The following is a 15,078-nucleotide window of genomic DNA, read 5'->3' on the forward strand; positions in this document are numbered from 1 at the left end:
GGGCCGGGCCACAGCCCCAGCGTCCCGCTGTGCCCCCGCCAGAGCACGGCCACGGGCATTGCTGCCGTGGCCACCTCCGGTCAAGAAAGAATTTTTTTAAAAAATAATTAAAAAAAAAAATCTTAAAAATCAAGTCTTTCACTGAAAGAACCAGACAAGGTACAAGTGAATTTGAGAAAAGCATAATCTGCCTTAATTTTTTTTATTTTTTTTATTTAAATAAGGAGAATTCTTTCATATGGAAAGAGCTAATACAATCACATATTTGAAAGGAGAAACAATAGGTACTGAAACGAGGAAAAAGGGCAATAAAGAGTGTGCCGCAACTGGCCTGGTGATTCCGTGATTCGAGTTCCGGTCCAAGTAAAAGTTTCCAAAAAATATAAACAGGTTGCACGTTACACAATTATCCATCGTCTGCCCTTTCAAATATCTGGTCTACATGAAAAGACAAAGAGAGGAAAGGCCAAAAAAAATTTACTATACATGTCATGAGGTTAAAAGCTTTAAGGAGTACAGTATCCCCTTGAGAAACAACAAATGCAATTTATACAGAACCAGAGGAAGGATTCCAGCTAAGGACAACGCCTGGAGACATGCTAAAGGGCGAGCGCCTCACTGCCGCTGCTGTGATTCCCAGGGGAACGTCCAAGTTGTGGCTGCAGACATCTTGAGGAGCCAGGACGGGCCACTAAACCCAAGGGGGTGTCTGTGGCCACCAGAAAAATCTGGTGGTCTTTGGATTAAAACAAACAACAACAACAACAAAAAGAAAAGCAGTTGGACTGCTGCTGTCTCTTCACAGTCAGCAGTCCCACTGCTTCTGCAAAACGCACCTTTTCTGTCGATGGGCCACAACTAAGTATCCTGATGCCTGTTATAAATTAATTCTTATTCACAAATGCGTCTTTCTTACAAGGAAACTGGGCTACTGTATGTCAAAAATAACCTGCGCTACAAGGAATTAACCTGTGCTTAACCAGTCAGAAGCAAAAGGGAAGGTTAACAAAACGCAACAGAACAAGATCTTGGCATGCAGTGGTGCTCGCCTGAAAGTGAATATAGCAGCCTGCCAAAAGGTGAGACGTAGCAAAAATGCTAGGCTTTTTTTTTTTTTTTTTTTTAATATATATCTATAAATACACAGGAACCACAGAGCAGCTTGTAGCTTTGCAGCATTCTTGCAAGGAAACCGTTAAATGGAGTGCCTCTGCATGAACACAAACACGTATGCAGTCCAATGGGCTGCAAACACATTCAGAGTTACCGACCGCTGCACGGCTGCCACACGGCAGCGCCAGGAGCGGATTATGGAAGATCAACATTAATACCTGTTTCACTGGTGACTGTGCTGCCTCCACTTGTCATTTAAAAATATACTGGAGCACTCTTTCTTTTTTTCCTTCCTTTTTTATTTCCCTAACCTTTTCTTTTTTTTAATTAAAAGCTAAAAGCAGGGTGGAGAGGAAAGCAGCACTGACTGCAGCTGCTTAGGCCACGAATCACTGCGTGCTAAGAGAACTGATTATACACATGCTTCAGACCTGCAGCTGAACAAAAAGCAGCAAAGTCAGCCTCTGAATATTTCTGCTTCACCCATTGTTGCTGAAAATATGGATTCCACCTCTCCCTCCCACTGCACCTTTCCTAGCAGAAGGAGCCTGCAATTTGGTAGCTGATTTCCAGTCAAAGCAAAAGCAACTCGCAAAGGAATAGATCATCAGGGCCCAACCGTTCAGCAGTGGAGACGTCAAGCAGAATTATCCCCGTATAAACCGTATCCACATTCTATACATCTCCATTCTCCTCTTCCCCAAGCTGAACTAGTATCAGCACCCCTGGCATTTCTGCACCTTGAAGATCAGAGACTACTTTGAGTCAAGAGCACCACAAACTGCACTAGCCTTCTACTAGCTTTGAACAAACAAACAAAAATATAAGCTAGAGAAGAAGGATATTGCACCTAAGAAACCTGGGCTCTAAAACTGCTTTCCATCACACAAAACTCCATTAAGTGAAAGAGAGTCTTGCCAACTGCAGCTGACAGTCACGCAAAGGTGAGGAATGGAATGAAGCTCACATGCATTTCTTGGCCTTTCCTGCACAGAATAATTCAGACATAATATATAAATAGAGCAGTGAAACAATTACTTTTTCACCTAGACCTACAACATCAAATACGTATAAATAAATTCTAGTGTTTTATTCTGTTGGGGGAAGGAACAGAGGGGTTAAAAGAGAAAGAAGGGTGACCTTTTTCAACAGGAAGTAGTTCTGATGGCATTTACACCAGAGGGACTGCAATAACTCTTATCTAGCAATAACCCAGTTTCTCCAACACATGTGACCATTTTAAAGTCATATAGGTGGGAGGAAAGAGGTTAGTGTCTTTGTAAAGCTTAAGTAGTGTGTCTAGGGTAGGAAAGAGATGAGAAGAGGGGGGCTCGGATAAGTCTCTTTAGCCATTACAGTTAGATTCTGGGCTGATATTAACTAGGGCCAGCTGGGCAGAAGGATAATAAAGAAAAACCAGACAATTCTGTTGTTCATGGTATTCCAAGGAAGAAAACAGAAAGGGAGATGGGATGACTTACTGGTGGAGCAATCTTTGGAAAATGTTGGGAGCAGGACTAGCAGATGAGGATGCAGGTCTGGGAGATGTCTGAAGGCCGGGGAAATATTTGTTGCTAAATCTCAAACCCTGTACTTTAAGGAGGACGCTAGAGAGATGCTGGCACACTCTGCTCTGAAGTTAAAAATCCCTAAAACATGAAGAAAAAAAGAGCTTTTATTTTTCTTAAAGTACCATCCTATCCCTTTCCCTTCGGGTTCTCTGCCATGGTCAATGGGGACACCTGTGGAGAGGGGACATTACTATGCCTAAGTTAGTTTAGGTTTCTAAGCTCTTTAAAGCTACTGTATAAAATTCTTATTTATACTTAGCTTAAAACCTCAAAAGCATCCCTAGAAATTTATGAAGGATCTTTCCTAGAAAGGGGGAGGGGGGGAAGCAAACGAAGAAACAAGAACACCTTTCAGATCCCTTCCCAAATACATTCTTTGTTCAAAATATCTTCTTTGGAACCACCAACAAATGACTTGCTGCCACCTAGCAGACGCAGAGGGCACAGCCAGTAGCAAGCTATCATGTCTCACAGAAATGAAGTTTTCTTTCCCTCACTTCAGAGTGACCAGCCTACTTTACATTTTGAAACAGCTAAACAACACAAACCAAGTTAGCTGAAAGTAGCTGAGTATACTTAAGACTACTGTCAGCTGAAGGACTCCAAGCACTTTCAGGAACTTGTAAGTCCATCCTAAAATCTACACACACACGCGCGCACACACACGCACATAAACCAAAACCAAACAACCGAAGAAATAAAACCCCAACCCCCTCCCACTGGGACCTTCCTTTCATAGATCATCGAGCATTGGTAAGAAAGCATAAGGTGATGACACTGTATACACACTATATGCAACTGCATCAAAAGTAAAGAATCCTTTGCTGCTCATCTGGGGAAGGAGCGTAAAAGGATGATTCCAAATTGCCTCTGTAACCATGCGCTTCCAACACAAAAAAGGAGGTTCCAAGTGTGCTAAAACAGCTGCTTCGCAGAGGGGCTCCCTTACCAATGCGCTTCTATGCAAATTTTACAAAAGGCCATGACTTAGAGGAACAGAAAGCAAGATCTAGGGAAAAAGGAGAAGAGCAAAGCTTAGGAGAGCAGCCCCAAGGGACAAACACAATATAGAACAAGTCTCAGGAGACACAGAGAATTAGAGCGGCCAAGGTAGGGAGCATAAGAGCATCACAACTACAAAAAGTAGTCCATACAGACCCATTGGCTCTAGCCAACTCTTCTGACCCATGTGTGGTAAGGAGATTTTTTCTTAACAGATTCTACAGTTCGTAAATCTATGATTCACATTTTGTTGTGTGTTTGGCAGTCACTAAAAAATCCCAAACCCACAAACAAAACCAAAACCTAGATCCAGATGGGCTTGCAACAGAAATTTGGTGGGTTTTTTTCCTTAAAACAAAAATGCCACTTTTGGTTGTGCACAGGGCACCCCAAAGCTACAGTTAAAGTGGTGCAAGTTACAAGATTAATCCACTGATCTACTATATACCTTTAGTACACATTTACTTCTAATGCAAGCGCTGCTCCTAGCTTAAAACAAAAACACTGAAAAATTAATGAATGCCATAACCGTCCTGTTTTTTAAAATCAAATAATCCGAAAGGCTAAACCATCTGGGGAAAAAATATACCCAAACTCACTCAATTTAGAAGGGTCAAGATTCTCAACGTAGCGCAGAACCATATATAAAACTAAGCAGAGTTTTGTCACAACATAACTTTAGCTGAAGGGAATTCTTTTCTGGAAGCAGAAAGAAGGGGGCGGGAAATAAGAGAACATATAAAAGTTCTGCTATAAACAAAGATACAGCTTTTTCGTAAAAACCTCAGCTGCCTTTAAAATGAAAAACCTCAAACTAACCCCTCTCCCCTAGTTGCCACTCTGCTGAGACAGAAGTAGGGAAGGAGAAGGATGGGCTTTGCCAAGTGAACGATCACAGCTACCTGTGGATGGGGCTGGAGGGGTGGGGGGGGTGGGGGTGTGGGAAAAATAAAATGGCTCGAGCCACTTAGAAGTCACATGGTTGGTTTGTTTTAAAGCAAGCAGGTCAATGTCATATCCACTGTTTCAAGCTGCTTTGCTGGGAGAGGGGCTTGGATGATGTCACTGTAGTCAGTCAACGTGGGGCAGGGAGTAATCTGGTGAGATTTTCAGGAGATCCAGCGGGCTCCAGTCTAAGCTGCAGTGCCTCTCAGGCAGCAGGACCAGCTGGGCATCAGACGTGCTCCTAGGCCTTGCTTTCCTCCACTTTGACTGCCTGAGGTTTGATCGCTCCTGTGCGCACTGGCTTCATCTGGTTTGTGGAAGCTGTTTCTTGCAGCTTTACTGCTCCCAGGTTGGCTTTATTTTCATCCACCCGCTGCTTTGCCTTTTGACATACAGAAACAAAGCATTAGCTAGCACAGAGACCTCAAGGCAGATATAAAAAACAAACTGTGACCATCATTCATGCAAGACCTCAAACTTGCTCCAAAAATCAGGTATTTCTTCTATTCTGTCACACTTTGCTGTCCTAAAACACCTCATAAAGCGTCTCACAGGTCTGGCAATGCAAATAACCCATAAAAACAACAAAAAACAGGTAGTCCTCTAATCTCTCAGTATAACACCCACTCACCCCCACTGCAGGGAAAGTAACAGCTCCCACATACAGCTTCAGTACACGTGCCTTTCTGCCACCCCTCTTAAGTCCAAGGCACATGCCTGACAGTATAGAAGAGCAGGTATGTTGGGTCAAACAAAGCACTGATCTACAGTACCTGCTGTACATAGTGTCCTTGCACAGAGCCCATACTAACTGCTGGTCCAGCCGGCTTCCCGCTTGGGCTGGCAGAGCTAGGCCTGGAAATCGAAGAGTCGACAATATTCATGGAGTAAATTCTACAATGGAATGAGAACCTTATTCATGTGTGAAAGAAAAAAAAGAGAGCAGAAAGCAGCAGTAGACAGGGCATGAGTCTGTGTTGTGCAGACCAGCGGGCTCCCCAGACCAAAAGACAACACATAGATTGGTTAGGAGAAAAAATAAAGTAATTCCACGTCCCAAAAAGCTCAATGACCTGAAGGTTTGGTATCTCTCTTGACATTAGCACCTCTCATCTTGAGAGGACCATGCTGGAAACTAAAACCTTTATTCAATGACCCTCAAATTTTCCACCTTAACAAGGAACACTCAAAAGCACAGACCAATTTCAATTTCTCTTTCAGACTCAGTAAACAAATAACTTCATGCACTTCCCACAAGCACAAAGGCCCAAGTCAGATACACACTAGCCCACACCCAAAAATGAAAGCCATGATCATGGATTTTGATACAAGTATTTGGACTACAGTAAGCACATTCTACACATGAAAACCCAAGTGAATCTTGTACAGGGATGATGCGTGCACCATGTCACTGCAGATGGGGAACACTACTTCTTCCCCATTCTGACTACAGAGGCCAAGTTCTGTAAACATTTTACCTGTACGTATGTGGTGCTGGTACAGACCCTCCGGAGGACATATTCTGTTTACCGTCGGAGAAATGAAACCCTTTCATTTCCATTTGGGAGGACTACAGAGAAAAATGAGAGAGAGAGAGAGTATCGTTGTTGCATTCACAAATCACTCACTACTTCATATAAACACTTAAACCAAATCTTTGCCCTTCTACCCATTAATGGGCACCCGTTAAAAGAAGAAACATTTTTCAGGTGAAGAAAGTGAGGCTTCTAAGTGAGATAATCTGCTTGTATTAAATCAACAAGCCAGCAGCACAAGCAAATACAGAACCTGGAAATTAACTGCTGTGCTCTCTCTCCTCTATTATAGACAAACTTATGATACAAATCCATCAAACCAGACATGACATTAATATACCTACTCAAATGGACAAGCTTCACAACAGTGTGAAATATCTGGGCAGTATTCCAACTGTGTCTGGAGCTCACCACCCCTCAAGCACTCTGGGGAAACCTGTGTAAACATGTAATAAAACTGGAGACTCCAAACTGGATGAAGGCAGGATGTGGCTCCCTGGAAACAGAATGATGACCAGCAGCAAAACCTGAAAAACTGCTGGCCTCCGCTTTGGAGATGAGGGGAAGAGGGCTCCTTCAGTTTAACACCAGTCCTTAGCTTTGATATTTAAGGATCCCAAACGAGCCAGTCTCCCCTTTAACAAGCAAGATCAAGGGGCAGAACTTCAATGCAGGAGGGTTAATGAATGCCAAGACGAGCACACAGGAGTTGATCCTTACCTCCCTGCTGGTAGCAAGAACAGAAGGCTGGGATCCAGGAGGGAGGATTCTTCGGGGAGCTCCTACAGGAAGGTTTTGCCCCTGAGGGAGCTGGATGGACTGTGGTAGAATTAGGGGCTGCTGGCCAGAGCCGTAGCGGGGCAGAGGAAGCTGGGAGCCAGGCACAGGCATTGTTAGCTGTGTGATAAGGACACACAGTTACTTAATGGCAGTAAGAGTCTTGTGTTTGACACGTCATCTCCCAACACCCTGAAAGCACAGCATTGCTAAAGGAAGCTCACAAACAGTGCAGTCTGGCACAGAATAAATGCAAATCAGTGTAACAGAGGGACTTTCACACTGAAACGCATCTTCTGGTAATGTTGCCAATACCCTATCAGCTGGGCTTCTCACATGGCAAATTAACTTAACTGCACTCAAGACACAGGGCCGTTCTCCTTGCCTAGAACCTTCACCCAGTTCTTCAGTCCTTCTCATGGTCACTGCATGAGCGCGTTTTCTCTTTATATGATGGCAACGTCAGATAGCTCAGTGTCAGGCGTTTTGTTTGCAGCTTTGATACCCAAACCAGAAAGTCTGCTATACATTCATGCCAAAGCATTTCGGGGACTGGAACCTCCAGAGAAAGCGATAGAGACCTCAGCCGTATGTCCTGCAGTGAGCTTCAAACTGATGATGGTAATAATTAAGAGTACTTTAAAAAAAGTGCAGCTCGGGACTCATGAGCCTCCTGTTCCCTCCGATTCATCTGACAGTTCTCACAGTTTGGGAAGTTCTATGATAACACTTTGTAATAAATAAAAAAGATAAATCTAAGGGTGACACAAGAGACCAAGTTACTAGTTTATGACAGATAAAACATTTCTTCAGATATTTAGTTTGCCTCTGTATTTTCCTCAGTTAAGTTACTTTCAGGATTAACTCTTTATTTTTAAGTCAGTCACAATGTAAAAATCCCGCTTTAAACAAAAAATAAACCTTAACATGTTGCACAAAATAAATGTAAGATGAGTTTAATGAAAGTATCAAACTTCTCCAGAGACTCAGAACACAGGTCCACACATACAGCTATGCTCACAGTAGGATTCAGTGTCTTTATCTGAACCATGCTTTACAAAAACTTTTTCACACAATGAAATTCTTGCTACAATGGCGCCAAATGGATCAGCACAAGTTGTAAGTAAGGCCTGGATAACAAATGAATTGAGAAGACTTATGAGCTTTTTAGTAAGAGGTCCTAGTTACCCTGGAAGCCAAGTTAAACCTGGAGACAATTGTGATTCGGCTCTCAGAAGAGGTACTTTTAGGACAAGTATTGCATCACAGCCTCTTATGCATGAAGCACTGCAAGGTTTGATCTGCACAAAACATGTACATCGAGGGCAAGGACTTCCAAGTTACAACATGACATCTCAGCAGGGACAGACAAGTAATTAGCAAGAATCTCATTAAATAAGGTGCTGCACGTTTGAAACATTGCTCCCCAAGAGAACAGAGCCTCTTGGGGAATTCTTTTGCCTCTTTACAAGGAGCTTAGTTTACACAAACACATGGCTCGGCACAAATACTAGTTTCAACCCAGTCTCAGAAACAAGTGGCTGTGAAACAGCCTGGACAAGGGGGTGGCTTGCAAGCCCTGCTCCTAACCTGTGTAAGCTGAGAGTCCATCATCTGGGAAGCTCCCATACCAGCCGCCTGGTTTATCTGGCCTTCATAAACCAGCGTCTGGCTTCCATTCATGGGCTGATAGGGGGACCCAGACTGGGTTTTCACCACCTCCAAGGGCTGCATGCCTGGGAAGGCGGAATACGGAGGCTTCAGAGCAGTGCCTCCGGTCAGGACCATGGTGCTGGGTTGAGACAGACTGGGGTGCATATACACCTGAGACCTGGAGAAGAAAGATACACTCAAGTCATTATGCAGAAAACCTCTGGAGACTATAGACACACACACTCTGCCAAACCATATCAGCAAGCAGTTCTCAGACTCTACTAAATTGACAGCTTAGAGGTAAACTGTGATGCCACTTTCCATTTTAGTTACAGCGGTTTTTACTTCCACTCTTAAGCTCTTACAACCAGCCCCTTGTGTTGTAGAAATATTCAACAGAATGACATTGTGTCATATCCAAAATGTATATATCAATATCCTGCACAACAAGCTCTGGGTTCGTAGTAAGGGAGGATTCAGGTTACCAGAAGTCTGCAGCAGTTTTGCAAAGCAAAAAAGAATAAGAAGTTACATATTCAAACAGCTCTAGCAAAATAAGGGGTTTTTTTTAAACCTCAGTGTCTAGGTTTTTGTGGCCTTGAAGGACTATTCTGATCATTCACTCTCATCTCATGCAGGAAAGGGGGTACAGAGTACGATTCCCACAGTCAGCACAACTCTGAAGTGGATGTCTCATTCCTTCAATTCTAGTAAGCAGTTCCTGTAACCAAGTACTGTTGCTGTTAGACTTGTGTTTGATTTCCTAATTTGAATTTGTCAATTTTTTTTCCAAAGTGCAGGTACTTATTCTGTTCTGGTCTTCTGGTTTGTATCTAATAAAAAAAGTTATTTAATTTTGCTATGCAGGTACTCATGCCCCGGGGTACTTATGTGCCCCGATATCTTTGCTCTCCACCTCGGCAACGTTACTAGGGGAAGCAGGATGTCAACAAAGGGGGAAGAGATGAGTGTGGAGTATCTGATCAATGTACATGGCCATCAGGAACAGAAGAGTTCAGACCAGAAGGCAATGGAAGCAGTTACCTGAAGGGCTGTATAGAGCTGTACATCTCCTGGGACTGGGAAACAGGCAGACCACCCCTCAGCCCAAGCTGAGCTTGGGCCTGTAAGGATGTGTGGAGGGAAATGGGAATCTGTTGAGCAGCAGCAGCCTGCGAAGAAAATAAGATGACTGAGAGGTACAAGAGGAGCCAGAAGCTCTCCCAGGCTGTTAAAAATCCATCAGTTTCCTCCATTAGTCACTCTGCCATGACAATTAGCTGTTCTGCATCTTTACCAAGCCCCTGCATCTTTCGACAGAACAGCAGACACTGGCAGGGGAAGATACTGCATAGACACCCAAGAACAAAGACCAACGCCTGCAAGACGCATTTGATGGACACATGAGGGGACCAACGTGCTCCACACAGAACAGGCACTGCACTGACAATCCCACCCCTCACTTGCCTGCACTCTTACCTTGAAGGGGCTCTCCCCAACCTTATTAACAACCTATTTACTAAGGCTAGTGAAATTGCTCATCAGTATTGACTGGCTGTGGAATTTACTGAAAGTCACTACCTCATACAGACGCCTCAGCATCTGCTTCAGTTAAGCCCAGTCCAAAAGGGAAAATCCCCCTCAACCCCCTTCAGTTTCACTAACCTGTGACACCCACTGGGAAGGAGCATTCAAGGAACCTAAAGGGAGCCACACCTAAGCTCCTTTGGGCCATCAGAGAAATGAATGACTCCTCATTTCTTAATGCCACCCTGAAGGCTCCTTGAGAAACCACTAGCTAGTTGTACTTTCTCTTACCTGTTGGTAGCTTTGCTGCTGAGGTATTGTCTGAGGGACCAGGCGGGGCTGACTTGCAAACACATGGCCATCCAGATACAGGGGTGGAATATGGTTACCTAAACACCAGAGAAAGCAGGCTGTAAATTCAAGGTACAGGGGAGATACAGACACAGTATGCTGCAGAGACCTGCAGGTCAAGACTATGTCCTACTTCTCACAGTGACCATTTCAGCAAGTCAACACAAACATAGTACCCATTCAAAAGAGCCTGTAAAGCTCATGAGTGCACATACCAAAGCCAGCAGCCCACTTACAGCAGCAGGCTTATTAAGAATTAATCACACCTTTCTGTAAGAGGCTACATGTAAACCCAGATTTTCCAGCTCCACAAAGAGAGACAGATACACTAACAGTTCAGGAACTGGTGTGCTGCACTCCAAACTGTTCCTAAACGCCAGAAACCTGCTCTGCAATCACCTCATCTTTGCAGCTAGGAGGGACAGAAAGCACAAACATGATGTTTGAGACCTTCACTCAAGAGACCATATTCACCCCAAGGGTGGCAACAATTAGAAAGTGCTGTGCTGCTCCTGTGGTTCTGTGCAGATCTGATCTGAACCACGGGATTTACAAGCAAAATTGGGTGTGTGTGGGGGAGATCAGCTGACTTGGAACAAACTGTTTTCCAAGTGGAAGCTACTAAGAGTCACTACAGTGGCTAACTCACTATCGCTTCTGCCCAGTGTATTCCACTCCATCCTTGAATTGAGGAGTGAGAAGGACAGCGCATGCACAAGAGGTTCTTCGGGATCCAGGAGTCAGAGAATCCAAATATATTTGCTTTTTCCAAATGCTCTCCTTAATTATACACACTATCTAACATGACTGAGCTTAAGCTTTCCCTCTAACTGAAGGATAGCCACACCTTCCCATCTCCCAGAGTTTTGCAAACTGTAAGCAAGTTTTTATTCTGCACAAAAAGCAGAAGGTGCTCAGAACCTGTGATTTAAATAGCAAAATGAGCAGAGGTATGGTTGATATTGGGACTTTTGAAGTCTCTCAGCCATCGGTTTCTTCACTTCCCTTCTATTCTATTGAGCGCACAGTGAAGGGTAAGCAGGATCTATTGAGACATCACAGAGACTTGCTGATACTACACAGAGAAAGTCGTCCTCGTGCTAAGTTTATATCAGTCACACTCAAGTAACATTCTCCAAAGCGGGCAGACGGTCCCTTCTTTCTATCTTGCCTCAATTGCTGTTAAGAATCTGTTAGATACCAGCCAGACAGTTACTTTACTTGGAAGCCCTTCTCACCATGCTCTTCGTCTACTAGAATCTGAGGATCCTAGATACCAACCAGACAACGCAAATACTGCTGCTGCAGTTTGCAGGTACCTGGAATAGATGCAGAAGGTGCTACAGACGCCACAGGCATAGGAGGCATAGAAACTCCACCAAAAGAGCTGTAGCTGACACCGTTGGAAGCTCCAACACTGGAAGGAGGCTGGATGCCTGAGCCTGCACCTCCTGGGGAGTTCTGTTCTGGTAAACTAGGAGAGTTTTCCCAAGCTTTACGAGCAGACTCCATCTATGGAAACGAAGGACAATAACTACAGACAGTTCAAATAGGGAGGACAATACTGAAGCCTACAGTTGCTCATCTGTGACCTGTTAGTTGAAATTCAATCTAGTCTAGTCATAGCAGAAAGCCGGCAGGTCTCAGGTCAAGGGGTTTCACACCAATTTCCAATGGGCAAGCATCCTTCACAAACACTCAGTCCCCTTTGGGATTTGCTGAGCTTTTGGGGTGGTGGTGTTTTTTGTTTTGGTTTAGTTTGTTTCTTTTTGTTGTTGCTGTTTGTATGTTTGGGTTCTTTCATTTGTTCTGGGGGCTTTTTGCCCATTTTTTGTTTTTCTTTTCTTCTTTATACCATCAGGCACCTAGGGTCCCTGACCAGCCACCTTACCCAGATACTGAAATAGCAGGAAAGCTCTGCTGCACTTGCTCTGCAATTGGCGAGGACTTCAGCACCCCAGACTGTTGAAACACACGCCCTTCCACCCATGTTAAACAGCATATATGCACAACTTTTACAGAAGCTAATTAAAGATTTAGCAGTACTTAACAGAACACTCTGGGAAAGATCTCTCCATCCTCACTACTCTCTCCATACCCCACTACACGGAGACATGGCATCCACACCTAGGACAAACACGCATGCCAGTTTGCTTACCTTAAGGGTAAGGTCTGCAGTGGGGAAGGACATCGGGTTCAGGCCAATGCACCGCTGGAGGTGATGATCTCTTCGTAGAATGGGAATGGACTGCGTTAACCCTGCCTGAGAGGAGATTCGTAAATGGTGAATACTTTATAAACTCTTCCGAGAATGCCATGAGCTACTAAGGCTGAGAGACTCAGCTGGTAGCTCTAGTAACTACACCTCAAAGGATTTAATCCTCAGTGGTACTGCAGGTGTTAACCATGATCCATTCTGCTGTTGGAGTAAGTGAAGCTTCGGTGATGTGCAATGACAACTTCTATGTTGAGTTACACCAGCTTCCACTTAAGCATCAATTTGACCCAGTAACTTCAATTTGCAGAAGAGTTCCCCCTCCTGTCCCATACTTGGAACCTACCTAAATTTCAGACAAAACTTGTTTCTGAAAGAGCACTTCTGAAAAGAAACACCTTTTAAGACAAACCTCCAAAATCAAACAGCCTACAAACAAAGACATTTCAAAAGCAGCTTTGTGAGTTTTCTCACATTGCCATCCACAGCTGAACCACAAGCTGGGCTTTCAGTGTGGTCGCTCTTTCACATATTATAATGAAATACTCAAATGGCTGGAAGAAGCTAGGAAACCTCCCAAAGGACCTGACTAACAAGTTCTCTGCCTTGCTGTGGCAGATGAGACCTTCTGAGGAAGCCATCAGTCTGGGCCCAAACACACCACTATTTGCATCATGTCCATTACCAGTACTCTTTCGTGTCTCACAGGAGGAGAATGGTGATCTCGGAGATCTGCAATACCTCTTGGTTTACACAGGTCACTGAATGATAATGGAGCTAGTCCCCATGTCATTTCTGAGCTAGTGATGCTCATTCTATCAAGGTACCTTGAGGGCACAGATTTGCATTATGGATTTCAGTCACATGTGCTGCCTAAGCTTTAAGTGTGAAGTCAACTGCAAAGAAATATGCCTGCTCTCTTTGGAAGCATCTGAGGTTTAACTAAGGAGCATTTCCAATTAATCAATGCCAACAAAACAACAACAACAAAAAAATACTTACATTACTGGCCAAGGCATCCTGCAATTTGGTGACTGGGTTAGCTGCAGTGCCAGAGGCAGAACCAGGTGGCAAGCTGAAGTCAGAGTCCTGAAAAATCAAAACACACAAAATTCAAATCCAGGGCCAAGGGCCACCCATCTGCTTCTCATGGTTAATGACTTTAGCCTGAATCATGACACTAGAAACTAAAGATTGTCCTCCAGTAAGCCTTGCTGAAAAGAACAAAAAGACACTTCTCAGCACGCAGCAGCAGGCAAACCCCAGAGGCACACAAAGGCTTAGATGGCCATATTTTTGTCCCTCACCTCTGTTACCACCCCAGCTGGTCCCTAGGATAATATTTCCAAAAGGATATTACACGTTTGCCAAGACATCTTGAGTACCCGGTTTGTGTCAGTAACAAAATCTAAGGCAAATCTACAGCCGGAAGCTTCCTCTAAATAATCCTTCTGCCTCAACCCACCTTTCATATCTCAACAAGCTCAAATCACCAAGAAGATAAAATTAAATTCAATCCTCACTTTAGGATTTACTCCAAATTCAATGGGTGGCACAGGAAGTACAGAATCCACGTGAATTTCCACCCCGTTAACAGGGGGAATATTCCCTTCCAGCCGTTCCGTTCCCTCCGAACCCTTTCTGTTTTTCAGGGAGCGTTCGTTGCCGATTGGTCCAGGCTTGTGTTCCTTGTTCTGTCCTGAGCCTTGATCTGAATCCTTAACAGGAAAGCAGAGAGGCTGAGACACAAAGACTGAATAACCCAATCTCAAGCCTTAAAAACGCTATCAAGAACAGCACAACCACTTCACAAGATCTCTCGCTATGTGCTCTGGCTTGGCTGCAAATCCAGATTACCTTTTTATCAGATTGCTTCTGCACTTGCTCCTTCTGGCAGTCAGGCTTTGGGTCGACCAGGCCAGCCCCATTCATCTCCTCTGGTTTGAGGGTGCCATATGGAGAACTGCGCTGAGAGGAGGTAGCGGAGGATTCCCGAGACTCCGCGCTCAAGTCAATGCCACTATCCCCCTGGCTGCCTTTAAAACCCTGCTATGCAAAGCACGAAATGTGTTAAAGCCCCGGACTCCGACCCAGCTCCACAAAGGAGGAAAAAAAATCCCAGAAAACAGCAAGACCATGTCCCCTTTTCAAATCGCATTCTTGGTTAACTGCAAAGGAGTTGGGCCTGACCTGCAGCATCCCTGGGCTGCTGCTTCAGCTCTACACAACTCTGAGACAGGTTAACCAGTGCACCAACCACACCATGGCTTTAGAATAAGGAAAAAGTGTCCCACACAGCAACCAGGCTGAGATTGCCAACCTCATTTCACTTGTGACCCAAACCATATTTGAATGCTGGTCTCCAGAGGTGAAGCATTCAGGAACCTCC

The 15,078-nt window shown here is 44.3% G+C and overlaps 1 protein-coding gene and 1 non-coding gene across 7 annotated transcripts in view; both read right to left on the reverse strand.

Annotated features, from left to right (window-relative positions):
• Positions 1 to 166: 166 nt before the first annotated feature.
• Positions 167 to 15,078, reverse strand: part of PRRC2B (proline rich coiled-coil 2B) — a 52,493-nt gene continuing 37,581 nt past the window's right edge. For 3 of the 6 annotated variants that reach the window (XM_063353408.1, XM_063353406.1, XM_063353407.1), the window contains exons 21-32: positions 14,547 to 14,738; positions 14,213 to 14,407; positions 13,692 to 13,778; positions 12,633 to 12,737; positions 11,794 to 11,986; positions 10,415 to 10,512; positions 9,641 to 9,768; positions 8,534 to 8,774; positions 6,887 to 7,063; positions 6,110 to 6,201; positions 5,405 to 5,525; positions 167 to 5,013 (exon numbers count right to left, since the gene is read on the reverse strand). In XM_063353408.1, coding sequence (XP_063209478.1) covers positions 4,873 to 5,013; positions 5,405 to 5,525; positions 6,110 to 6,201; positions 6,887 to 7,063; positions 8,534 to 8,774; positions 9,641 to 9,768; positions 10,415 to 10,512; positions 11,794 to 11,986; positions 12,633 to 12,737; positions 13,692 to 13,778; positions 14,213 to 14,407; positions 14,547 to 14,738 — 1,770 coding nt within the window. In that variant the 3' untranslated portion in view covers positions 167 to 4,872. The remainder of the gene's footprint in view (positions 5,014 to 5,404; positions 5,526 to 6,109; positions 6,202 to 6,886; positions 7,064 to 8,533; positions 8,775 to 9,640; positions 9,769 to 10,414; positions 10,513 to 11,793; positions 11,987 to 12,632; positions 12,738 to 13,691; positions 13,779 to 14,212; positions 14,408 to 14,546; positions 14,739 to 15,078) is intronic. The other 3 variants (XM_063353409.1, XM_063353410.1, XM_063353412.1) reach the window with 3 other exon arrangements.
• On the reverse strand, positions 11,452 to 11,539 carry LOC134523961 (small nucleolar RNA SNORD62). Its single transcript, XR_010073454.1, has one exon. It is a non-coding gene; the product is annotated as a small nucleolar RNA SNORD62 (small nucleolar RNA).

Source organism: Chroicocephalus ridibundus, chromosome 15 (assembly GCF_963924245.1).
Source record: "Chroicocephalus ridibundus chromosome 15, bChrRid1.1, whole genome shotgun sequence".
Taxonomy (NCBI): domain Eukaryota; kingdom Metazoa; phylum Chordata; class Aves; order Charadriiformes; family Laridae; genus Chroicocephalus; species Chroicocephalus ridibundus.